The following is a 25300-nucleotide window of genomic DNA, read 5'->3' as shown; positions in this document are numbered from 1 at the left end:
CACCAACATAAAGATGACAGCAAGCAACATATGTTTCGTCCTGATAACCTGTCCTATATAATAAAAAATACATGCAGTTGATTAAATATAAATGTGTCAGATTAGTTGAGCATACAAAATTATGGTTCAAGTTGTGATGAACTCACCATAATACGGGATTTTGCGGTTTCTAAAGGAAATTAATGAACAAAGTTATATAGAATAGTAATAAAGCCTAACTAATTTTTTGATGATTTCCTTATATAATTCACATTAGTGAATCTTTCATAAAAATCATAAAAGAGGACTTTTTTGCTGACAATGTACATTTATGAATGTAATATTTGGCAAGAAAGATTTATAGGTTCATTATAAATTTACAATTGAATGGTGTAATTTCTAAGAGTCACAAAAAATTCTTGGGTAATAAGCTACAGAATTTTTCAAAAAAATTGTTTACAGAATTTTAAAAATAAGCCCATAATACTTTACAATAAAAACAATATTAAAGCAAATGAAAAGTTGTTTCTTCAGCTTGCTCATCAGTAAGAAATCCAGCAGTCTGGATAGTGATGACATCACAAAGCAAAACTTATTAAATGTAAAACTTCTACAAAACAAGCGCAGTTAAAAATATGAAAAACTTAAGAAAGTGCAATAGTTGTCAACAAGTAAAAATGTGAGAATGTATAGCAAATACACTTTTTACACGTCGATGAAAAGGAAGCCCATTACGAACTGCGTTTCCCATAATTCACCGGGCCAGGAACTGTTAGCCAATCAGCGATCGGTATTTTAGCACATGGCTGCGTAGGTCGACTGGTCGTGGTTGGGCTCCTGTGTGAGCTAAAACAAGTCTTGATAAAAGTCATAATGATGAATGTCGACGTTACGCAGTTGCCTTCAGAGATTTTATTTCGCGTTTAGTGACTCAAAACGCCCAAAAGCAACAATATTACACTAAGTAGGTATGTATGATTTTACAGTAATGTGCTGTTCCGGATCACTTGTGTGTGTTGTTTTCGCTGCAGTGCAGGATAAATATATGAGATCAGCTGATTTTATACATCAGTAGTTATGGGTGTGATTTAAATTTTTATATACTCTTATACAAAAGCTGTAATGTTCAGTATAGATTGAGGTGTGTGCGCGCGCGTGCGTGTTACATGCATTAATGTTAAACTTTACAGTCTGTTGTGAAATCTTGTCAAGATCAAGTTACTCCTTTAAGACATTTAGCTTTTTCTGTAATGCGGTTGGATTTCTATTTTGTTCATTACAGTCATTTCTGTCAGATTTAATTGAACATTTTAATGTTCTTTTTGTTATATTGAAATTGTCTTTAATAATTATATAATGCAAAAACTGCTAAGTTGCAATATGTGGGTTATATATTAAAAAAGGTTGCAAGAGAAGTTAAACATTAAACTTTATGCATGCATACAACAGCCCAAATTACATGGTTGAATCATTATTTATTTATTTATTTTAGGTTTAAATATCCAAGTGCTGCAAAACGAATAATCGCGACTAATCGTGTTTGCAGAATAACAGTTTAAAATAAATAAATATATATATGTGTGTGTGTACTGTGTATAATAATTATGTCTAAATAATTATTTATACATTTATAATTTATAATTATATATAGAATATAAAAATGTATATATACATGTAAATATTTCTTAAATACATACTTGCATCTGTGTGTATTTATATACGTAATTATTATACATGATACACACATACACACGATTTAAAAAAATGTTTATTTTGCAAATAATTAGTTGCGATTAATTGTTTTACATTTATATTAATTTATACATGAATTAAAGGCGCGGTGCTTGATTTTTGAAAATCACTTTGGAAAAGGGAGTCAGGACGAGTACCAAAACACACTTGTAGCCAATCGGCAGTAAAGTGCGCATCTACTAACTGACATCGTTGCGTAGGTTTGGTGTGGGTCTATAAAAAGATGGTCCAGATTCTATTGGGGTAGGGGCGTGTTTGTTTAGGTGATCAAATGTCAACATTGGCTTTCAGAGATCATGCACCCCACCTTTAAAGTTGTTTTGCTTACTTTTGTAGGTGACTTTGTCTTTGGGTAAAAACGTCATTTAAATGAAAGAGCAAACAATAAACAGTGTACAATGCAATGTTTACAAGTAAGAATATCATGCTAGAAGTCTAACAGCTAACTTTGGAAAGTTAAGAGTTAAGTATAAATCAAGTGGTAAACATTTTACTTAAAAAAGTAACAATTCAACATGTTTTTTCTTTAGCCATCCATATCCACACTGTTTTAATCACATCTGTCATTCAATCCTTTCAGCTTCCTAAAGGAATAGGTGGCCATATCAGCTGTCAGTCATGTCCATGTTCAGCACAGGTGTCCTCGTCCTTACGTCACCACTACACGTCCTTCCTCTCCGCATAGCACCCGTCCTCACCTCGGCCGCCCAGGTGGTTGAGCGCACTCTTTACGTTCATCTCCACCCTGGGCTCAACCTAAGCACAGGTGGGCAGGTGCGGCCCGTCTACATCCCGCCCGTTGTAGATCTCTGCTCTCTTATCTCTCGCCTTTACAGTAATGCAGCCGACATCTGCGGGCACCTGGACGTCAGGGTGCTGCTCACGAACATCCGTGCCCAATCGGGAATGTCTTCGGCTGCTTCGAATGGACCTTTTCCCACCCCGCAAACACTCTCCCATTCACCAGAGGTCGTGTTGACTGACTTCCCCATCCAAGACCCCGGCCAGTCCTCGCCGGTCACCCAGTGCCTGAAGAGGTACGCCGGTCATTGCTACGTCTGCACGCCAGGTCTCTCTTCTGTCCTTCTGCAACCAACACTAGAAGAAGTTACAAGTGAGGAAGATGATGACAGAGGAGGAAGAAAGGAAACACAGTTACAGTCATTTACAGATGTGGTGGTGGGCGGTACTTTTGATCGACTACACGGTGCCCACAAGACCCTGCTGAATATTTCTTGTTTGCTGGCCAATAGACGCTTTGTCATTGGTGTATGTGACCAAGAATTATTAAAAAGTAAGTACGGAGACACAAATGTTTGTGTATGTTTTTATGTTGTATGTCATGTTTGTGGTAGAATAGCTTCACCAAAAGATAAAGAGATTGCAGCCACAAAGAAACAGTTGACAGGAATAACTCTACAGGGACAAATTCACGTAACGGTTGCATGACTTTTTTTACAGTATATTTGACTTTCCGCTGTATGTTTATGTGTAGATAAAGTCTTGAAAGAACTGATCGAGCCGTACGATCATCGAGTACACAGACTGCGGGAGTTTCTCAACGACGTCAAACCGTCTTTGAAATATGAAATCTTTCCTCTCTCCGACCCCTTCGGTCCCTCCATAAGTGACCCGGAGCTTCAGTGCATTGTGGTCAGCGAGGAGACGAGAAGAGGAGGTGAAGCTGTCAACAGGAAGCGTGTGGAAAATGTGAGAAGTTACGTTATTGGTTGTTATAGAGCATATATAAATAGATGTTTATCTTTTATGTGTTATTGTGGGACACCACAGTACCACAACCTCTTTGTACATGTACTAATGTAATTCCCTTTTAAACAAAAAAGTAAAATTTTATAAAGATGTTTATTGCCGTCTATGTATTTGATGATAACTAGAGGGCTGTGATTTTTAAACATAACTCTATTAGTAGCATTAGTGCAGTTGTTACTATGGCAACCATAGTACCATCATTTGGGTTCTTTATAGTCTTAACCCTTTTTATTTTTAATGTTCTAGTGATTTTTTGTGTTTCATATAGAGTTTGGCAGAGCTTGTTTTGTACGAGATACAGTTACTTAAAGACGCCCATCATGCTGACATCGAGGAGGAGAAGATAAGTTCTTCCAGCCTGAGAACAAGATTACTAGGCACACTGCTTAAACCTCCATCTGTATGAACATCACCTTCACTATTTTATATATTTCATAAATTTGAATTTATGATTTACATCAGAAAGTTAAATGAATAATCTTTCCATTGATGTATGGTTTGTTAGGATAGGACAATATTTTGCAGAGATACGACTATTCTGGAATCTGAGGGTGCAAAAAATCCAAATATTCAGAAAATCACCTTTTAAAAAGTTGAGAAAAGTCCTTCGCAACACACATTACTAATAATAAATACATTTTTAATATATGTTAAGTAGGAAATTTACATATCTTTAATGATCTTTACTTAAAGGTGCAGTGTGTACATTTTTGTGGCATCTAGTGGTGAGGTTGCGCATTGCAACCAACGGCTTAGGCTATGTCCACACGAAGCCGGTGCATTCCCTATCCGATCATTTTTTTTCCCTTGCTCTAAAAAAATCATCCGTAAACACGAAACCACTGAAACCGACTGAAAGCGGTGTAGTATATATGCCGGACCAGTATGGGGCGCTGTAATTCTGCCACAGATATACACTATACACGGAGAAGAAGACTTTGAGCATGCGCATAACCAACGTATGGTGTTGTCCATTATCGCTTGTTGGTCACCACAATTGCATAGAAGCAATAGATTTTGCGGTTATAAAGCTAGTAGGCTTTAGTAGCTTCTGTAGCACGAACACAATCACGTAGTTCGCCGTTATTGTTGTTGCTGTTACGTGTGACGCTTCCGACACGTGATGTGATGACGTTTTCGCTTCACAAAATATACGGATTGGCTGTACAGACGAAACCGCAAGGGTGTCGGTTTCAGATTTATCCACTTTAGGACCCGGTTTCAAAAAATAGCGAATTCAGTCTCCCAAAACGCCGGATCCGTGTGGATGAAACGCCAATACGATAACAAATTTATATGTATACAGTGATACGCGTCTCCTTAGTCCACTGCTCACCCCTCACTTTTGAAACGTATAGAGAAGCTACGTTAGCCGCCACAGGACAAACATGTCATTGTCAGAAACAAGTTTGTCCGTTAAGGGCTTCTGTAGAAACATGGTTGCACAAAATGGCGACTTCCATGTAAGGGGACCCTCAGTGTATGTAGATAAAACGTCACATTCTAAGGTAATAAAAACATAACCGTTCATTATAAAAGGTCTTTATACACCCCTGATCATATAGTTTTGTATATTATTTTGCATTTCTGTCAAGAGATCCTTCTAAAAATTACACACTGCACCTTTAATATCCTAATGATTTTTGGCATAAAAATCGTTATGTTGACCCATAAAATGTATTTTTGGCTGTTTCTACAAAGAGTAGGCCTTTTTTTCATGGTCGCATACTCTCAGTTTTTATCATGTTTTCTTGGTAAATGAACAAACTTAGAAAATTGACTAAGTACTGTTAAATAAACTGTCTATTAGGACACGATGAATAGTTAAAAAAGACTTCTTATTAAGTGAATTACCTAAACTTGATCATATTCTCTCGTATTACAGCCTCGACCCGATCTCTCTCCAGACCCGTATGTGATTGGTCTGACAGGGGGCAGTGGGTCGGGGAAAAGTTCAATAGCGCTCAGACTGGAGGGTCTCGGTGCCGCGCGGATCGACTGCGATCAGCTTGGTCATGAGGCTTATCTACCCGGCACATCTGCCTACCATAAGGTCCTGCAGGAGTTCGGCTCAGGTATGTTGTATTAGGTTACATTCACACATGGTACTTGAAACTAAAAAGTTTTTGTCCTTTGCGTTTTTGAAAAATTTCACAAGGTTATTGAAAAGATCCACATTTACACAACTTAAACACTTAAACAACTTCAACTGTTGCATTATGCGTGCCAGGAATGTAGTTGGCGATGTTACTTTGTAAAGAAACACTGCATGCCTGCGCATATACACATCCTTTTACAGAGCGATAAATACAAACAATCAAGACAGCAAAAGCATTGAGATATAGATTTATTAAGTGACCCTGGACATTTTGTGGACAAACTTTGTTGGACAAACTCAGTATCTTGAGCAGCACAAACACAGTGAGTGGGCTGCCGTTGTTGTTTTAGTTAAACTTTTGCATGACTATTAACACAAAGTTTACTATTTGCAGTTTACACAAAGACGTTTGTGCAAGGCGTTGTTTTCAAAAAATTGCACTTCAATAACACGTCTTCAAAAGTTTGCGTTTCAGGACAACTAAATGTTGTTGTCGTAAAAACAGCCAGAACAGGGTTTTTCACTATTGCCTAATAAATTTCTTAAATTCATATGACACAGAATCTGTGCCTGCAAAAGTGAAATGCCCTGTATTTTTGTTTCTTCTTTCTCGTAAGATATACTTAATGAGGATAAGACCATTAACAGACGAATACTTGGCGGAAAAGTTTTTGGTAACCAGGTAAAGCAACACTTCAGATAAATCTAATTAAGCTTTTCCATCCTGTTCATGTTGTATATGTTTGTAATTTCAGGAACGTCTTAAAGCGCTGACAGATATAGTGTGGCCAGAGATCGCACAGCTGGTAAAGAAAGAAATCCTACTGGCTAAAGAACAAGGTGAGATAAATGTGTCCATCTTTTCTTGCATCACCTGAGCATCCTCTTATTTGTTTGTGATTCATTTTCTGTTTTCAGGTAAGCAGGTTTGTGTGGTGGATGCAGCTGTGTTACTTGAAGCAGGATGGACACATTTGGTTCATGAGGTTTGGGTGGCTACCGTCCCAGAAGAAGAGGTACTAAGCTTTTTTAAATGCAGTCTGGATATTTTCTTGGTAACATTTTACAATAAGGTTGTATTTTTTTAATAGTAGTTGTTGCATGAGCTAACGTGAACAATTGTCTTGGAATTAACTAACATTTAACCCTTGTGCATCGTTCAAATTTACTGAAAACATCCACTAAATTAAACGGCTATAAAAATGAATCAGATGAATATTTTTACCAATTTTTTTAAAAATAAATCTGTTAATCAACCTCAGTACTGATCAAAACTACCAAATCTTCACAAAAATTCCATTATTTTAACTCTTTAATTGCCAAGTTTATAAGTGGTGTCACTGATTTTTGGGGAAAAAACACGCACAAAATGACAGATTTTCAATACAAAAAGTGATTGCAACCTGGATCTTTCCAAACCCCCCTCACAATCTTGGGCACGTCAAAGATTGGCAAAAACATTGGCTCCGAAGCATATCCGGTTTCTGTGTAGCATCAGTTTAAATTTTTTTTTCTCCCTCATTTATTTTTATACCTTTTTATCATGCATTTTTTAATGTTGGTGTTTTTTCCTTTTGCTAAGAGGTCAAATTTGTCATTTTTACTGTTGATCACCATGTGACACTATTAACCCTTTAGTAGCCCTGTGCAAAAAACAAAGCTTAATTTCTGGCTTGTACGTTTTTTATGGAGTGTAACTCCATAATAAAAGCGTGTGTGTGTGTGTGTGTGTGTGTGCGTGCGTGAAAAAAAGATTTTCTGTAAAAATCTTCTCTGCATCAGATTTCTGAACATCATCTATTATTAACACAAAAACAACTTCAAGTAAACTGAACAATGAACTCAAAAACACACACACACAAACTAAAAATGCTTCAAAGCCAATGTTTTTACCAATTTCTGACATGCCCACGATTGTGAAAAAGGTTTTAAAAAATCCAGGTTGCAATCACTTTTTATATTTAAAATCTGTCATTTTGTGCGCGTTTTTCCCCCCAAATCAGTGACACCACTAATAAACTTGGCAATTAAAGAGTTAAAATCATGGAATTTTTATGAAGATTTGGTAGTTTTGATCAGAACAAGGTTGATTAACAGATTTATAAAAAAAAATGGTAAAAATATTCAACCGATACATTTTTATAGCCACAACACAAAAGGGTAGTAAATTTGCCCACGGTATATGGTTGAGTTTTTTTCAAAATTCAAAGCATTTTCTTAAAATATATGTAAATATAAGATTTGTCACCAAAAATCATTCAATTTGCTAAAACTGAGAGAAAGTTGTGGACAAATTAAGAGTAAAAAAACCTACTTGTGGATGAAAAAATCCCCAACAACACATAAGGGTTAATAAAGTGCTGATAAACTATATTGCTTATTGTTGGTTCATGTTAGCTAATACATTGACTAATGTTAACACATACATTCTTATTGTAAAAATAATTGCATTCAGTATTTCAAGTCTTTATTTTAAATAAAATGAGGTTTTGATGTTAAAATGAAATATTGAAATATTACAAATCCTGCACTATTATGTCTGGCCTTTTAATTTAGTAATACCTCATAAATAATCAACTGGTATGCACATGTAAAATAGACAATACGTCAGGTTAACTGTATGCATTCAGGCGGTGAAGCGTATAGTCCAGCGTGATGGTGTGAAGGAAGAGGATGCCGTGAGAAGATTGAAAAGTCAATGGCCCAATGCAAAGCTGGTTGAACGTGCTAATGTAGTTCTGTGTACACTGTGGGAGCCTGATGTCACCCAGAGACAGGTGAGATCATTTATACAAAAAATATACCTGGTCATCCAAGACATCTTAAGGTAGAGTAATGTCTGGATAGGTGTGTATCATTCATCTTTGGATACTTATTCAGGTTATCTTTGCTTATGAAATAAGTTTATTATTTGGTGGTGTTCCAATTAATCAGGCACAGTTGGTGTTGCTTCTTAAAGGAATAGTCTACTCATTTTCAATATTAAAATATGTTATTACCTTAACTAAGAATTGTTGATACATCCCTCTATCATCTGTGTGCGTGCACGTAAGCGCTGGAGCGCGCTGCAACGCTTCGATAGCATTTAGCTTAGCCCCATTCATTCAATGGTACCATTTAGAGATAAAGTTAGAAGTGACCAAACACATCAACGTTTTTCCTATTTAAGACGAGTAGTTATACGAGCAAGTTTGGTGGTACAAAATAAAACGTAGCGCTTTTCTAAGCGGATTTAAAAGAGGAACTATATTTTATGGCATAATAGCACTTTTGGGAGTACTTCGACTCGGCACAGTAACACCCTCCCTCTCCCATTATGAGAGTGAGAAGGGGAGCGGACTTTTCAGGCGAGTCGAAGTACTCCCAAAAGTGCTATTACGCCATAAAATATAGTTCCTCTTTTAAATCCGCTTAGAAAAGCACTACGTTTTATTTTGTACCACGTATAACTACTCGTCTTAAATAGGAAAAACGTTGATGTGTTTGGTCACTTCTAACTTTATCTCTAAATGGTACCATTGAATGAATGGGGCTAAGCTAAATGCTATCGAAGCGTCGCGGCGCGCTCCGGCGCTTGCGTGCACGCACACAGATGTATCAACAATTCTTAGTTAAGGTAATAACATATTTTAATATTGAAAATGAGTAGACTATTCCTTTAAGGCAACCATCACATAAAAAAAAACGTTTGAAGTTTGGATAGTTTGATCTAAACTGGTGTAAAATGCACATCTTGGCAGTAACTGATGGACCAGGTCATATTATCAGAAGTTGTCTTGGCATCTTATTGTCCAGCTTGGAGTTAGTGGAGTAAACTTGAAGTGCAACCTAGAACTTAATTTAATTTCAAATAATTCAATTACAAATCTTCACATTAGTTTAAAGGTGCAGTGTGTAATTTTTAGAAAGTACATTTCGGTCAAGAGATCTATAATATTCATAACTATATTATCAGGGGTGTATAAAGACCTTTCATTATAAACCCTTATGTTTTTATTACCTTAAAATTAGATGTTTTATCTACATACACAGAGGGTCCCCTTACGTGGAAGTCGCCATTTTGTGCCGCCATGTTTCTACAGAAACCCTTAACAAACAAACTTTTCTTACTAAGTTATCTCCAACGATGACATGTTTTCCCGGTGGGGGCTACCGTAGCTTTTCTATGCATTTCAAAAGTGAGGGGTGTGCAGTGGACTGAGCTGTTGGTTGAAATTCGCAACCTCACCACTAGATGCCGCTAAAATTTACACACAGCACCTTTAATGGTTAATAAATGGTTTAAAATAACTCTTTTTTTTTTCCAGATATTGAAAGCCTGGAATCTTTTACAGCAGAGGATTCAGCGGACAAAAGAGGAGCGCAGATCTACCGAAAACATTAATTCATAAACACTGCACTCAACATAGCAGAGATCCAGAAGAAAAGCATGACTAGAAATTCTTTTTTAATACATGATGATGAGGTTTCTTTGTTAATTTGGGAATTTGAGGAGAATCACATTGTGGTTGCTTTTTAAAATCATTTATAAAGTATTCGGTACACATATTTATCTCCATAAGTAAATGATCAAGTGTTTGTTAAAAAATGTCTTTGGCTCTTCTAATTCTATTAACTATCATTTTGTCAGAGATAGTAAAGTTTTTATGGTAAAGTATTTATTTATTTGGTTGATATTATGATGATTCATTTGAAGATGGGGCATATTGTGCAAATTATTTTACATGGTGTTTAAAAGTAGTTGTGTGTCTGCAGTCTATAAATATAATATAATGGTAAACATTCGCACATTACGGCCTATTTTCTTAGTACTCGTAAATTAGAAGCAGAAAATTATACATTTTTTTTAAGCAGATCATGAACTGAGAATTCAATATTTTTTAACTTCTGATAGTTATTCTGACGTTATACAATAAAATACCCTGTATGGACGGTTTCAAAGATAACAACATAAACAAAATGCTTTCGTGGAACGCACGTAACTTCCGAAAACTCTGCTAAGAATCAATAACAACAAAGTAGTTTTAGAGGAGTTCTGATAACAAGCAAAATAAACAAGTAGATTACCTTAGTTCATATTTCATATCTAAACCCTACTGAAAAGCTAGTTTAAGGTGGCAGTAGCTGGCTTAACCTGGTCCTCTCAGTCTGGCAAAGCTGGTTGGTCAGCTGGTCTTCCAAGCTGACCAGCTTAAAAATGGGACCAAAACACAGCAAGATACCAGGTAAAACCAGCTTATTTTTTTTTTAAATTAATATGAGTTCCCCCAGCCTCCCCAATAGGTCTAAAATGGTGATGGGTGTAAACAAAACCCTAGGTATTCGATCTGCTTTTAAAAAAGTCATCTCAGATGGTGCCTTCTTGTGTCATCACAAAGAGCGAGGTTACCCCGCCTTTTTCTGGTTTGCCCGCCCATTAAAACTTGTAGGGTAGAGACAGACAGCCACGTGTGCTATTGTTTTTCGTCGAGAGACAACATCATGACTAGCAAACGAGGAAAGCATAACATTTGCTCAGTGTTTGGATGTCCACAAGAACCCAAACATCTTTTCTCTGTCCCGTTATCTGAGGATGTGCGGAGTCAGTGGATTAATTTTATTTTGTCTGTAAATACGATGAGAAAAATCCCTAAAGTTGTCTTCGTGTGTGAAAAACATTTCACCGACGACAGTTTCATCAACTTGGGACAATACAAAGCTGGCCTTGCTGATCGTCTGAGGTTAAAGCCTGATGCAGTACCAACTCTTTTTAGCTCAGCTTACGTTACAAACCTCGGAGAGGTAAGTGTATATGGTTACCTACAGAAACCGAAAGTAAAATATCGACCTACTTAATCGCGACAAAGTGTAAAGAAGTACCAAGAGGCGAAACTCAATAAAGCGTTCGCAACAAACGCACCCATGCGCAGAGCCGCCATCTTGGAGTTCTCAAATCCTTTTGTTTTTCAACAACGCGTCATATTACGCAACCAGAGGGAGTCGTCTGATAGGTTCAGTGCAGAGTAGTATGTGGTATTGAGTAAAAACAGTCGCAAGTTGGTTTGTTCGGTTAGTTTTTGATTAATCGTCATGGTAAATCATTGTGTTTGTGGAGGTTGCACAAACTCCAGCCGGTCAGGACATCGAGTCTTCCGGTTTCCCGACAAGACCAAGGACTGCGCTATCTTCCGTGCTTGGGTGCGTTTTGTGCAGTTGCGAAGACGGGATTTCACATCTGCATCTGTATCGAAAAACGCGGTGGTCTGTAGCGCTCACTTTAAGTCGGAGGATTATCGTGCCGGCGATATAATGGAGTGCAACATGGGATACCGAGGCAAGAACTCCGTGAGACTCAAAGCTGGTGCGATTCCTTGGGTGCACGCAGCACCACCATCAAGTGCCCCCGGTCCGTCGTCAGCTTGTGGTGTTGGCGCCACCACCGGCGGGAAACATGATGCTCATGGATCAGTCAGAAATGTTCGACGAAAACGCAAGGTCTTGTTTTTAACATTAGCTAACTACCAAGTCAAATGAACACCATGATTTGAATAATTAGATACAACGTGCGGTGCTTTACAACTTGTGTAAGTTACATCACCAGGGCTCCAGACTGCTACCAAATGGTCGCATTTTGCCACCAAAAATTAAGAGTGTGCCACTGAATTTTACATCCAGTTGCACATGTGCGACCAGTAAATTTGACCTTTTTTGAGCACATTATATTTTCTGCATCTATCATTAAAGTATTTATTAGTTATACAGTAGTAGAAATGTGAATATTTGCTTAGCATGTTGATTTACGGTGTGTGCCCCTAAATTTTCTGGTTGCGCCCCTAAAATTTTCAGTTGGGGGCCACTGTGCTTCTAGTGAAAAAGTTAGTCTGGAGCCCTGATCACGTTTAATCTAATTATTGAAACCCTTTATCTGGTACTCTCAGTTTGATAAAAAATAATGTGTAGTTACAGTTTAGTTACTTTGTTTGAATAATTATATTGCTGCTCTTCAAACCTTTTCAGTCATTTTCATGATAGTAAAGAAAATATATATAGTGTTTGACGAGTGTTGCTTTTTCAAATGCATGCAAACTAACAGTGATTTCAGATTGATAAGGACTTCCTACTGATTAAAGAGCACGTATTACGTGAAAAATCTAGCTTTAAGACGAAAATAATAAATTGAGTTAATTTGTACTTAAAACATGCAAAAAACCTGCCAATGGGGTAAGCATTTTTTTCTTGAATTAAGTGTTGGCAGATTTATTATTACTATTATTATTTTTATTTTATTTTTTGCTTGTTTTAGCCCAAATTTGATCTTTTTGGTCTAAAATTAGACTTATTTTCTGAAGTCATTTTGCCCAATAAGAAAATGCATTCTGATTTAAGATTTTTTTTATATTTGGATTGAAAACAAAAGAAAAACATTAAGTCATTTTTTTGCAGTGGTTCTGTAGCCTAAATCTAATTTTTCCCCTTTTTTATACAATGCACAAAGACTTACCTCATCAAGAATGACTTCTGGTACTACTTCAGCTGATTTCATAGCATTGTAAAAGTGAAGAACAAAGGGAATAATGCAAAAGTAACCCTATTTAGCCTACACAAAACAAATGCTCAGTACCATGCTGTGATCGGTTCACTTCATTGGTTTACTACTTTAGTTTATAATGAGTGGTTAGTATTCTTAACCCCCGATAACTTTGACTGTTTTTATATCTTATTATAACTTGATGAAGCTTTCTCATATGTCTCCATAGATATATACACTAGATGTCGCCTTGGGGTTCTAAGCATGCGTCAAAACCGCCACCATCTTGGAGCAAGGTTCTTGTCATAGGAAGTAGCTAGGTAAAGATACTATCTCCACCTGTACTTCGAATTCATAGACGATGCTGGACTTTTGTGCTGCGTATGAGTGTTAGACCTACTAGCACTATGCATTAAAGTTAGAAAAGTAGATTTTCATAATATCAAAACTTTAATTGTTTTCTGGACTCAATGCTAAATACATTTGACTGTTGAAACGAACCAAAAGAAAACCAAGAAAATTGCATTCATAATGATTTATGGTTATTTTATTTCTGTTACATTGCCTACAATGATGCTGATGTGGGGCTCCCATGTTTCAAGATGGCGGCTATATTTGGTGCATTCGGTCCAATTAACTGCCGTAGTCAAGGCTTTTACAAAATATAACACATTGGTGCAGATTAAACTATCCAACAGTATGTAAAATTCACCAACCTTAAAAATATACAAAAGCAAAATGCCCCACGCACAATATTGCAGCAATAATATTAATCACTAAAACATCATTTATAATAAAAAAACAGTCACAATTAGCTTTAATTTGCAAAATATACACTTTTATTTAACTCAGGCTTGTGCACAATTCAGAATTTCAGAATTGGCCTCCATTCAATTTATGAATTGGAATTTGAATTGAATTGACTCCGCCCTACAGGAAGTTGAATTGGAATTGGAATGACAGGAAGTGGAATTAAATTCATGGCAATTCAAAGAAATTCCACAAACAAAACAGAAAGAATCTCACATACATTCAGTGTTAGGAAAGTTACTTTGGAAAATTGTTTGGAAACCATTTTAAATACTTGGTTAAAGTAAAGCATTCTGGGAAATGAAGTCATGTTCCATCGTGTTCCACAAAATTACAATTACAAAAAATCAAATTATTTGTTTTGTGACTAGAGTTTCGGGGAAAAACATTTTCTGTTAATGTAATCTGTACAAGTAGTTCAAACTAATATAATTGATAGATTATGTAATGCAATCATATCTGACATATACTGAAAGCTTCATTTTAACACTTTACTTACTGTATAATATGTATATGAATTTCTTTGAATTTCTATTGAATTGCAATTCTGCTTCCTTTAATTCAAATTCGAATTGTAATTCTAGATCCTGTTTTTGACATCAATTCAAATTCAAGAATTGAATTGGAATTTAGGAGTCATTCTCAATTTAATTCTTAATTGTGCACAAGCCTGATTTAACTACAGTTTTAAATGTGTTACAAAGTATAAAACAAACCGGAATAATAACTTGAAAAACAATTAATTATAAAAGCATGTAAAAGGAAATGGCAAACATAAAGTTCAAAGGAGTATAAAGGGGAGCAAGTTATACTCACTAATTTACGAACAGGACATTCTTATCTTAACTAGTGATGGTCGTTTTCGAAGCACTGCTTCATGAGGCTTCGAAACATTTACGAATCTTTTGTTTCGAATCAGTGGTTCGGAGCTTGTTTCAAACTGGCCCAAGTCACGTGATTTTAGCAATTACGTCATAACTGTTTCGAAACCTTTCGAAAATCCGATGGTTCACCACTAGGGGGAGTTGATCACATGACCACTGTCTAATATGTTTAGGTGAACTCGGGTCAGTTTTATTATGAAAGTTCATAAAACATTAATCTTTCTGACTAATAACACTGCCATTTTATCTACTTTTTGTTTATAGACAGATTTAATGACAAAAATGTGCATAATTAAAAGGTTAGTTAGTTTTAATGATTTGTTTGCCCTAAATAAAACTAAAAACACATATTAGACTTTTAACTATGTCTTAATTAAGTTAAATAATTTTTTAAAACATATTTTAATACAAATCTTGCTATTATTTTGTGAAAAAAAAGTGTAAAATGTTTGAACATATCTGCTTTTACACTATTTTGACCAGCAGGGGTCGCCAGCGTGTGTGGTGTTTCGAACTGCTTCGAAAAACTGAATCAATTTTCGAAGCAATTGGTTCAATTGATTCGAAGCGTCGAAAAGCTTCATTTCTCCCATCACTAATCTTCATCAACTCCCATCACTAATCTGATCAACTGCACAGGGAAACAATACAGGTTTGTGAGAAATATGTTTAAAAGAGGAAACAGTGGAACATGTAATGATGGTATGTAATGTATATCAAAGAGAAAGGAAAAGTCTTAAGGAGGAACTGCAATCACTAGGAAACCAAGATTTTATATTAAATGATGGATCAAATGCAGGGCAAATTTTAAATGAAATCATGAGATTTATTAAGATAAGTGGCTTAAAAAAATAGAATAGTCTCTATCTCTTTGCACTCCATGACAGTAGGTGGCGGTATGCACCTATGAATTAGGTTCGCAGCCTGCCATAAAATCAAAAGAATAAGAACTCAATGAGCGACTGAGGAACAAACATGCCTGTGAAGATCGCAAAAATATTGTGGAGTTTCAGGTTGTGAAATAACACAGTCCTTTAGATTCTGGTATTAGGAATGCGTGGTTGAAGTTTATTTTAAAAAGGTTCCAGCTCGCGTGTGTTCGCTTCATTTCATCACGGATTCTTTTGTAAACAAGCCACAGGTCGACGCTGGATTTGGAGTGAGACTGAGATTATGACTAAAACTATGTGCACTAGGATACGTCACTATTGATTTGTTTGCAGTGAGTGGTTACGTTACTTCCATACGAAGTCTGTCTGTTTTATTTTGGTAGAAACCTTTCATCATCCGATTTCATGGTTTCCTTTGCCTTTAGAGTGGTAAACGCTGTCTGTGCATATAGAAGATCTGTAAATATTAAAGTTTCAAACCCAACGAGATCTTATTTTTAAAAGTAAAGTCTCATCCACGCCTCCCTCACACACACCCACCCCCACAGTTGGACGTCATACTGGTTGGAACATTTGCGTAAAACCGCCCTAATGTGTACGCAAAGAAAGGTGTAACTTTCATTCATGGTTTAGTATTGTTGCCGCCATGTCGTACGTGTACAGACGCTGTGTTTTCCGTTGCGAAAGGCAAACTACATTGTTTGGCCTTCCAATAGAGGAAATGATAAGAAATCATTGGTTAAACTTTATTTACAACGCTGTTCCAGACCAGTACAGCTCAAGTGTTCGATTGTGTGCCGCGCATTTTACGGAGGACTGTTTCCTGAACATGGGGGAGTACAAGGCTGGATTAGCACAAAGGCTTCGTCTAAAAACGGGATCAATTCCAACTTTGCATGTACAGTCTGATTCACAGCTTGTAAGTAAGTTAGCCAATGTTTTCATAATTAAATAATTTCTAATGTTTTGTTTCTGTTTTGATGCTAAGCTATACTAAGTAAATAAGTTGGGCTGTGCATTTTTTTTCAAAGGCAGAAAACAGACAAAAATCTCTTTTGGTCTAGTAATATATTTTTAACATTACTCAGTAACAGGTTGTTTCACTTTTTTAAAGTAACTTTGTGCAATTTATTTGTTAATATTATGGAATAAAATACTGTTTTTGACATTAATTATACATATCTATAATCTTTTGTTTGGAAAGAAGCTGTAATTATTTTATGTATGTTAATATTATTATTTAAATATTTAATAATTAAATAAATGTTGATTCAGTTTCACAAATTGTTTGTATGTTTCTCACTTACTATAATTACATATTTTATATATCGGCCACATTGCTTTCTTATTATTGGCATCAGCCATTATAAAACCCATAATGCTCTTTATCATAATGATTAGCGGAGGATTTTCTCGAATTTTAAAAAAGGCCACCTTCTCCACTTTTTAAAAAACTGCAATTGCGCAACACTCCTGATTTAAGGAATATTCCATTTTCCTAAAAGAAAAATCCAGACAATCCACCCACCACCATGTCGTCCACAATGCTGATGTCATTCTTTGTTCAGTCGAGAAGAAACCACGTTTCCTGAGGAAAACATTGCAGGATTTTTCTCATTTTGGTTGACTTTAATAGAGCCCAACATAATACTTAAATCAACACTTGGCAGTTTTTGTCAGCGGAGTTTCAAAGGACTGTAGACAATCCCAAAGCGAGGCGTGGGGGTCTTGTCTAGCGAAGCGCTTGTCATTTTTGACAAAAAAATCCACTTTTAAACCACAACTTCTCGTCTAGATCCGATCGTGATGCGCCAGCGTGACCCCACGCAATACGTCAAGAGGTCACAGAGGACGAACGCGAATGTGTTGAAAGAGGACCGTTCCTACGTTGTTGTATGTCAACTGATACTAATTAATGTCTTTGTGTCAGTTTATTGTTTAAAATGGTCCGCAAATGTGTGTTTTTTATATATGTAACACGTGACCTCCCTACGTCACTACGCATTTACGTTAGATCGCGCTGGACTGGACCTAGACGAAAAGTTGTGGTTTAAAAGTGCATTTTTTTATTTTTCCTGTCAAAAATGACAATCGTTCCGCCAGACAAGACCCCCATGCCCCATTCGGGATCGTCCATAGTCCTTTGAAACTCCGTTGAAAAAAACTGTTGAGTTAAGTATTAAATGTTGGGCTCTATTGGACTCCATTAAAGATGAGAGAAATCCTGCAATGTTTTCCTCAAAGAACATAATTTCTTCTCGACTGAACAAAGAAAGACATCAACATTTTGGATGACATGGTGGTGAGTGGATTGTCTGGATTTTTCTTTTGGGAAAATGAAATATTCCTTTAACAACTAGGAGGACCAATCTTGATGATCCACCTGGAAAAAGAAAATCCTCCGCAATACCTTTAATGCTCTGAATGAATGACATTTTTTTTTTCAAATAACACGGTATGGTATTTTTTCACGGTATGGTATTTGCAGATTTGTGTAATCTAGTTTCAGCGACATCACACACAACAAACTCGTGTCTGACAAAGACTAATTCTTTTAAAGGATCATTTCTCAATCATAGCTGTGGGCATGTTTCTCAAAGCGAGTGTCCAAAAGTAAATGTAAATGGCCTTTCCTAAATTTATGTTTTGACTTCTTTTATAGATTGTTAAAGATTTACCTTTGTTGACATCTGGACAATCATCCCTTACCAAGACAAAGTCAACTCAAACCACAGAAAGGATTCAAGCAAATCCAGAAAGCGACAGACGGTGTCATAAAACGATAATCGACATCGGCAGTGCTTTTGCATTGTGGCAAAAGTTCAGAGATGAAAATGGATTTAAGACTGATACTGAGCTGGCTTTTTACTTGCTGAGCAGGTAAGACGCTAGACTTTTATTTTGGCACATAGTCTGACTGTCAGTGAACCTGTTGAATCTTGTGTTTCAAGGACGGGGTGCTGTGCAGATCTTTCAGCTCGGCGTAAAAAGAGAAAATTGGAGCCGTTAACTGATGTGCCTACACGCCTACAAATGGAGGTATTAACATACATTTGCCTATTTAAAGGGATTGGTAATAAAAACAAAGTGGTTTCAAACTTGTATACATTTCTTTGTTCTGCAAAGGAAAATAATTTAATAATGTTAATAACCAAACAGCTCTTATTCACTTCCACAACTTAATTTTTTTCTATAATGAAAGTCAATGGGGCCCCAGATCTGCTTGTTTAAAAACATTCGTCATAACATTTAAAATTATCTGAATTTTAGGAGTATGAAAGCGATTCATCTCAGCCAAGCAAAGACCATCAGTGCACCAAAGAAGATGAAGACATAGAGGTCCCAGAGATATGCTATGAAGTCCCTCATCCATATCATACAGTAAGTCCTGACATGCAGTTATGGGTATGTTCTGGTTATTCAGTTAATATGCCTCAAGATACTTAAACTACAGACGAACAACTAAAATTAAAGCTTGAAATATTAAAATATCACATTGATTGACACCTATATAAAGTTCCATAGTAATATGACAGTACAGTTTACATTTGCATAGTCAAAAATTCAGACCAAGTCTACATTCTTGACGTGAACTGACAAGTTGCAGTGTTGTTCAGGAATGGTTACACTTTATTTAACTTATGCCTTACAAATAACATGTTAATATTTTCTGCATTGTAGAATGAACCAGCAGAGATCGAAATGAGGTCAGAAAGCCAGATAAAGTTGGAGGACCAATCTGTTGCTCCAGCATTAAACAATAAAGATATTGTTCCAGAGTGTTCTACTTCAATTATTAAAATTGAAATAAAAGTAAGTAATTTCTGTCTTTTTTTCTTTTTATTGGTAAATAATTATTGTCTGCATATTAAGAGTTATGATGCTTCCTTCTCTACATATGCAAACCTTAATAGCTTCAGTTTTGTTTTTCTGTTTTTGCGTTTATGCCTCTTATTAGCAATGTTAGATAAACATGCCAGGGGTTATTATATAGATAGTTAACTGATAATGTGATTAACTTGTATGTTTAGAAGTTAAGTCACTTGTTCTATTCTGTTCTGTCTCATAGGAAGAACCAGTAGAGACTGAAGTACAACTGGAAAACAGACTTGAGATCAGCATGGACTCTGTTACTACATCAGACAAAATCACTTCCAGTTTTGTTCAGAGTGTAAACTTAGTTTCAGTGCAAGTAAAAGAAGAACATACAGAAGGACCACTTGTGCCCAATAAAACTCATTTCACAGGACGTTTGAGGACCTGCGTAAAATGTGGAGAGCCAATGCAGGAATATACAACCGGATCATCTGGGAGTCTCAACCAGCTTCAGTGGAAATGTTCAAATGGACACCTCATGTGTCTTTTCTCCAACAACAACCCAACATAGACACATACACATCTGAGCTAGTTTATATAAAGTTGAGTGTTCTTTAAATAAAGGTTAACTTTGATATAACATCTTTTCGCTTGTCAATTGTGGTACTGAGGATGTTATGAAAGACTTTCATTGTAATCTATCTGCATCTGCCTGTTTACATTACAGAACGGTAAATCAATTGCAAAATTGAACTCTTACTTGGAGTTTCGTTATCAATTTGGGAATTTGAGGAGAATCCCAGTGTGACTGCTTATTAAAATCGCATTGTGGTTTATGTTGTTACAACTTTGTTAAAATTACAATTGATGTTTTTAAGTTATATTTTTCGTATCGTAGTATATAACTGAGGCTATAGATTTATTTTTCTGATGGAAAATTAAAAGTTGCGATTTTCTAGGCAAATATGGCTAGGAACTATACTCTCATTCTGGTGTAATAATTAAGGACTTTGCTGCTGTAGCAAGGCTGCAGCAGGGGCAATGATATTACGCAGCGCCTGAAAATATTCTCCTGCTATTGAAAGTAACCAAGGGAACTATTTTGGGCATTGCGTAATATCCTTACTCCTACTGCAGCAATGTTACAGTAGCAAAGTCCTTGATTATTACGCCAGAATGAGAGTATAGCTCATAGCCATATCAGCCTAGAAAATATCAACTTTTAATTTTTCGTCTTTCTTAGTACATGATGTTACTACAGAAGAGTAAAGTTTTAAATGGGAAAAATATCAAAAATCTTTGCTTATTTTTTTAAAGCGATGCTCATGGTCTTATCAGATTCAATGGATTATGCTAAGCTATGCTAAAATTAGTACATCAGCTGAAGGGACTTTTACAAAACTGTAAAAGTCAAATATTTGAAGGAATTCTTCACCCAATTTAAATATGAATATATTATTAAATTGGGTCACCTTTACTATGTAATAAAAATTTGAAGTATTTTTTTTAGAAATAGGTGCTTTCTAGGCCGAGAAAAGCCAGAAAATCTGTTTTTGGCTCGTGTGAATGAAAAACACCAAATCCCAGAATGCATTGCTTTGCTGCTCTACGAGGCCACTCCCAAGTCACGCCTACCGGTTCGAGAGGGCGGGAGGCAAATTCAACTAGGCTAAATACAACTTTTACAGACACGTGAGTCTCTGTGACGATAGTTGATATATTATTATAAACACCACCTTTTCCACCATCGAAATGGTGAGAAGTTGCTTGGTACCGGGATGTTCACCCAAAACCAGGAAAGGACGAGCAGTAAGTTTTCATCATTTGCCGGTTAAAGATTGGGAGCGGTGTAAACAGTGGCTGCGGGCTATCAACCACCTAAAGTATAGAGAAGACACTGATGCGGTACACTTAAAAAACCTGACGGTTTGCAGTCGCCATTTCAAGCTGGATGACTGGGAACTTAATGTACTCGGAATGAAGCGAACCGCGCTAAAGGACACCGCAATTCCGTCCATATTTACCTTCCCAGACGACGAACAGCCGAGGCCATCTGATATCAAACACATTCGTCATATGGTAAGACTCTTGCTAATACTCGACTCTGGTTCTGATCACACAGTAACTTAGCATATAAATAGTGATATAGTTGTTAGCCGTAAAGTTAGCAAAGTACCGTTAAATAGACAATGACACATAAATTGGCTGTTCTCAAAATGAAACAAGTGTTAGCCACAGAGCTACTTGTGGAGTTACGTTACCAAAACAAGCCGATAGCCAAGTCAATATTGTCTAAAAACAGTAAGCACGACGTTAGCAATGCAAGCTATTTTCACATACAAAAGGCTAACATAGATGTAAATATAACAACCATAGGTCAGCTGACGGACGTGAAAAACAAAACTCACTTTTTACTTATGACAATTCACCTTAGGAATCTTGAAATAAGTTTCAAGGACTCCCCTATCCATGTGTGGATCAAAGCTAGGGTGCTCTGTTACACATACTGGCGGTGCTGTTTCTTCAGCAGTAGCAGTTTTAACATAAAGTGGCATGGCATCTTAAGCACAGATGCCACTGGTATGTGCCACTATGTTCCTGTTTGCTTTCATACATTAAACAGGCAGGAGCTGTGTTAAACTGCATCTTTGTTTACCAAGCTCCGCGTTCCACAGCGCGACCCGGCGCACACACACAACGTCATGACAGGAAACAAACCATATATGGCACTTCACCGTAACATCTCCCTTTCTTTAAAGAATTGACACAAACCTAACTAAAATCCCACTATTGACATAACAACCCCCAAAACACGCACAGGATATTAATAGCCCAACTTGTACTGTGTACACAATATCAGTCATAGCTTTGAAGACATTGGTATTTTATTCTGTAGCTATTTATTGTGTGTGCTGGATGTTGTGGGTTGTTAATCTTGTCTTAATGTCTTGTCTTTATTCTTTTGTTTTATCTAGCAATATTTTGTTGGTGATATGGGATGTAAGACATTGTTGATATTTCAGTCTTTGGATTCTTTATTAAAATGTATTAAAAGCTGTGGGCAAGTGTTTCAAAGCGAGTGTCCAAAACAGGATAGGAAATTGCCTTTTCTAAATTGATTTTTTTTACCTCTTTTATAGATTGCGAAAGATTTACCTTTGTTGGCATCTGGACAATCATCCCTTACCAAGAAACCGTCAACCCAAACCCCAGAAAAGATACAAGCAAATCCAGAAAGTGACAGACGGCTTGCTAAAACGATAATCGACATCGGCAGTGCTTTTGCATTGTGGCAAAAGTTCCGAGATGAACATGGATTTAAGACTGATACTGAGCTGGCTTTTTACTTGCTAAGGAGGTAAGACTTTTCAATGGGATTAATTTTAAATTAGTCTACATTAGAGAAGATGCTGGGTACGAGATGGAAATGTGAAATTTTGAATTTTTGGGATGGTTTCTGTAGTTTTATTTTGGCATATAATCTGACTGTGAGTGAACATTTTGAATCTTGTGTTCAAGGACAGCGTGCTGTGCAGATCTTTCAGCTCGGTGTAAAAAGAGAAAATTGGATCCGTTAACTGATGTGGCTTCAGAGGTATGAAACTGAGAAAACATTTCTCTCTTTAAAGGGACAGTTAATCAAATAAGTTAACTTAAAAATCTGTCATTGTTGTTTCAAACTTGTATACATTTCTTTGTTCTGCTAAACACAAAGGAAGATATTTTAATGAATGTTAATAACTAAACAGATCGTGGACACACCATTCACTTCCATAGTATATTTTTATAATGGAAGTCAATGGGGCCCCAGATCTGCTTTGTTACAAACATTCTTCATAACATCTTACTCGTATCTAAAATATCTGAATTTTAGGAGTGTGAGAGCGAATCATCTCAGCACAGAAATGGACATCATCAAGTCCCTTCTCCATCCCAGACAGTAAGTCCTCACATACAGTCACAGTTTTATTCTGGTTAGTCAGTTAATAACCTTCAAGCTACTTGAGATACATATGTTAACGTAAACAATAGCACAGCTAAAAATTAAAGGCAACTTCAAATTTTAAAATTCAGACCTAGTATTTGTATTTATGTAACGAGTTGCAGTGTTGCTCAGAATTTTTTTTTAAACTTATGTCTTACAAAAACATGTCAATATTTTCTGCAAAAAAGGTTGAACCAGCACAGACCGAAATAAAGTCAAAAGACCAACTTGGGTCAGAAGACCAGCTGAGGTTGGAAAACCAGATAAAGCAAGAAGACCAGATGAGGTTGGAAGACCGGATAAATTCAGAAGACCAGCTGAGGTCAGAAAACCAGAGTTCTGTTGCTCCAGCATTAAACAAAGAAGATATTGTTCCAGAGAGTTCTACTTCAGCCATTAAAAATAAAATAAAAGTAAGTCATTTCTGTCTTTATTGCTTTTTATTTGTAAATAATTCTTGTCTGCATGTTAGAAGTTATGATGCTTCCTTAAGGAATTGTATGTTTCTCTACATTTAAAGAGTATTAAAACGTCAAAAGCTAGCATATGCAAACCTTATAGATACAATTTGTAGAATCCGCCGATAGAGGGCGCACAATCAAAACAATAACACTGACGTAGATTAATGACATGCTGAAGCAGAATGGAATTATGGGATTTGTTGTTTATAACTCAACCGCTGATGGCCATCAATCAGACGGAAATGAGAAATCATGTTAACAGATGAGGTAAAGCAATCAAGTTTGATGAGATTGTTTTATTTCATTATGTAAGGTTTCATGTAATGTTCAAAATACAATTATTAGTCATAGATGATACAGTATTAGTCCAATTCGATAGTGTGTTAACATGGAACAGAATTCAGTGTTCAGATCAACAAACTTACCATAATGGCAATTTTCTCATAATTTATAAGTAGTTGAAAACATTAGATATTGTTAGTAATCAGCTGGACAAAATGTATAACATTGTCCTAGTGGTTTTTGAATATTTTACTTCAAATATCTTACAAATTGTACCTTTGAGAGCTTCAGTTTTTTTCCACAGTTTGCTTTATGCCTCTGATTAAAATGTTAGATAAACATGTTATTATATCGATAGTTAACTAATTGATTCTGTTCTGTCTCATAGGAAGAACCAGTAGAGACTGAAGTACAACCAGAAAACAGACTTGAGATCAGCATGGACTCTGTTACCACATCAGACAAAATCACCCCCAGTTTTGTTCAGACTGTAAACTCTGTTTCAATGGAAGTAAAAGAAGAACATACAGAAGGACCACTTGTGCCCAATAAAACTCATTTCACAGGACTGTTTGGGACCTGCTTTCAATGTGGAGAGCCAATGCAGGAATATACAACCGGATCATCTGGGAGCCTCAACCAACTTCAGTGGAAATGTTCAAATGGACACCTCATGTGTCTTTTCTCCAACAACAACCCAACACGGACACATACACATCTGAGCTAGTTTTTATAAAGTTACATGTTATTTAAATAAAGATTTACTTTTATATAACATCTTTTTGCTTGTCAGTGGTGGTACTGAGGATGTTATGAATGACTTCCATTATAATCTATCTACATCTGCCTGTTAACATTATAGAACGATAAATCAATTGCAAAAATGAACTCTTACTTGGAGTTTCGTTATCAATTTGGGAATTTGAGGAGAATCCCAGTGTGACTGCTTTTTAAAATCGCATTGTGATTTATGTTCTTATAGCTTTGTTAAAATTACAATTGATGTTTTTATATTTATATTTTTTAGATAATAGTATATAACTGAGGCTATAGATTTAATTTTACT

General features: G+C 36.2%; 3 protein-coding genes across 9 annotated transcripts; all 3 read left to right on the top strand.

Moving 5' to 3' along the window:
- The first annotated feature begins 760 nt into the window (after window positions 1–760).
- On the top strand, window positions 761–10187 carry coasy (CoA synthase). Of its 2 annotated transcripts, none has more exons than XM_055182846.2 (10): window positions 761–943; window positions 2312–3025; window positions 3227–3441; window positions 3770–3901; window positions 5387–5576; window positions 6217–6281; window positions 6355–6439; window positions 6518–6615; window positions 8230–8376; window positions 9907–10187. In XM_055182846.2, exons 2-10 carry the CDS (start codon window positions 2350–2352, stop codon window positions 9988–9990), a joined length of 1692 nt encoding a protein of 563 aa, XP_055038821.2. In that variant the 5' UTR covers window positions 761–943; window positions 2312–2349; the 3' UTR covers window positions 9991–10187. The 2 variants fall into 2 exon arrangements, with proteins under 2 accessions (XP_055038821.2, XP_055038820.2); XM_055182845.2 differs by having other exon boundaries at window positions 762–947.
- Window positions 10188–10989: 802 nt separating this feature from the next.
- LOC129426493 (uncharacterized) lies at window positions 10990–20146 on the top strand. 5 transcript variants are annotated; one of them, XM_055182858.2, is made up of 7 exons: window positions 15415–16022; window positions 16458–16609; window positions 18353–18570; window positions 18642–18729; window positions 18961–19095; window positions 19372–19503; window positions 19760–20146. In XM_055182858.2, exons 2-7 carry the CDS (start codon window positions 16520–16522, stop codon window positions 20075–20077), a joined length of 981 nt encoding a protein of 326 aa, XP_055038833.2. In that variant the 5' UTR covers window positions 15415–16022; window positions 16458–16519; the 3' UTR covers window positions 20078–20146. The 5 variants fall into 5 exon arrangements, with proteins under 5 accessions (XP_055038830.2, XP_055038828.2, XP_055038829.2 ...); XM_055182855.2 differs by lacking the exons at window positions 15415–16022; window positions 16458–16609 and adding an exon at window positions 10990–11380; XM_055182853.2 differs by lacking the exons at window positions 15415–16022; window positions 16458–16609 and adding an exon at window positions 11577–12073.
- Window positions 20147–21085: 939 nt separating this feature from the next.
- On the top strand, window positions 21086–25011 carry LOC129426494 (uncharacterized). Of its 2 annotated transcripts, none has more exons than XM_073864167.1 (5): window positions 21086–21585; window positions 22647–22864; window positions 23026–23101; window positions 23381–23446; window positions 23680–25011. In XM_073864167.1, exons 1-5 carry the CDS (start codon window positions 21259–21261, stop codon window positions 24007–24009), a joined length of 1017 nt encoding a protein of 338 aa, XP_073720268.1. In that variant the 5' UTR covers window positions 21086–21258; the 3' UTR covers window positions 24010–25011. The 2 variants fall into 2 exon arrangements, with proteins under 2 accessions (XP_073720268.1, XP_073720269.1); XM_073864168.1 differs by having other exon boundaries at window positions 21089–21315.
- Window positions 25012–25300: the final 289 nt, after the last annotated feature.

The sequence above is a fragment of the Misgurnus anguillicaudatus genome, chromosome 25 (assembly GCF_027580225.2).
Source record: "Misgurnus anguillicaudatus chromosome 25, ASM2758022v2, whole genome shotgun sequence".
NCBI lineage: Eukaryota > Metazoa > Chordata > Actinopteri > Cypriniformes > Cobitidae > Misgurnus > Misgurnus anguillicaudatus.
Note: the sequence above shows the minus strand (reverse complement) of the source record. Positions and strands in the feature narration are given on the sequence as shown.

What these genes read in the sequence shown, in the direction of transcription:
- coasy (XM_055182846.2), top strand. Translation starts at nt 2,350, where the DNA reads ATGTCCATGTTCAGCACAGGTGTCCTCGTCCTTACGTCACCACTACAC. An exon ending in CACTGCTTAAACCTCCATCT is followed by an intron (nt 3,902 to 5,386) that starts GTATGAACATCA and finishes CTCGTATTACAG; the next exon opens with CCTCGACCCGATCTCTCTCC. An exon ending in CTACCGTCCCAGAAGAAGAG is followed by an intron (nt 6,616 to 8,229) that starts GTACTAAGCTTT and finishes GTATGCATTCAG; the next exon opens with GCGGTGAAGCGTATAGTCCA.
- LOC129426493 (XM_055182853.2), top strand. Translation starts at nt 11,669, where the DNA reads ATGGTAAATCATTGTGTTTGTGGAGGTTGCACAAACTCCAGCCGGTCA. An exon ending in ATGTTCGACGAAAACGCAAG is followed by an intron (nt 12,074 to 18,352) that starts GTCTTGTTTTTA and finishes CTTCTTTTATAG; the next exon opens with ATTGTTAAAGATTTACCTTT. An exon ending in TTATTAAAATTGAAATAAAA is followed by an intron (nt 19,504 to 19,759) that starts GTAAGTAATTTC and finishes TCTGTCTCATAG; the next exon opens with GAAGAACCAGTAGAGACTGA.
- LOC129426494 (XM_073864167.1), top strand. Translation starts at nt 21,259, where the DNA reads ATGGTGAGAAGTTGCTTGGTACCGGGATGTTCACCCAAAACCAGGAAA. An exon ending in GCTTTTTACTTGCTAAGGAG is followed by an intron (nt 22,865 to 23,025) that starts GTAAGACTTTTC and finishes CTTGTGTTCAAG; the next exon opens with GACAGCGTGCTGTGCAGATC. An exon ending in TAACTGATGTGGCTTCAGAG is followed by an intron (nt 23,102 to 23,380) that starts GTATGAAACTGA and finishes TCTGAATTTTAG; the next exon opens with GAGTGTGAGAGCGAATCATC.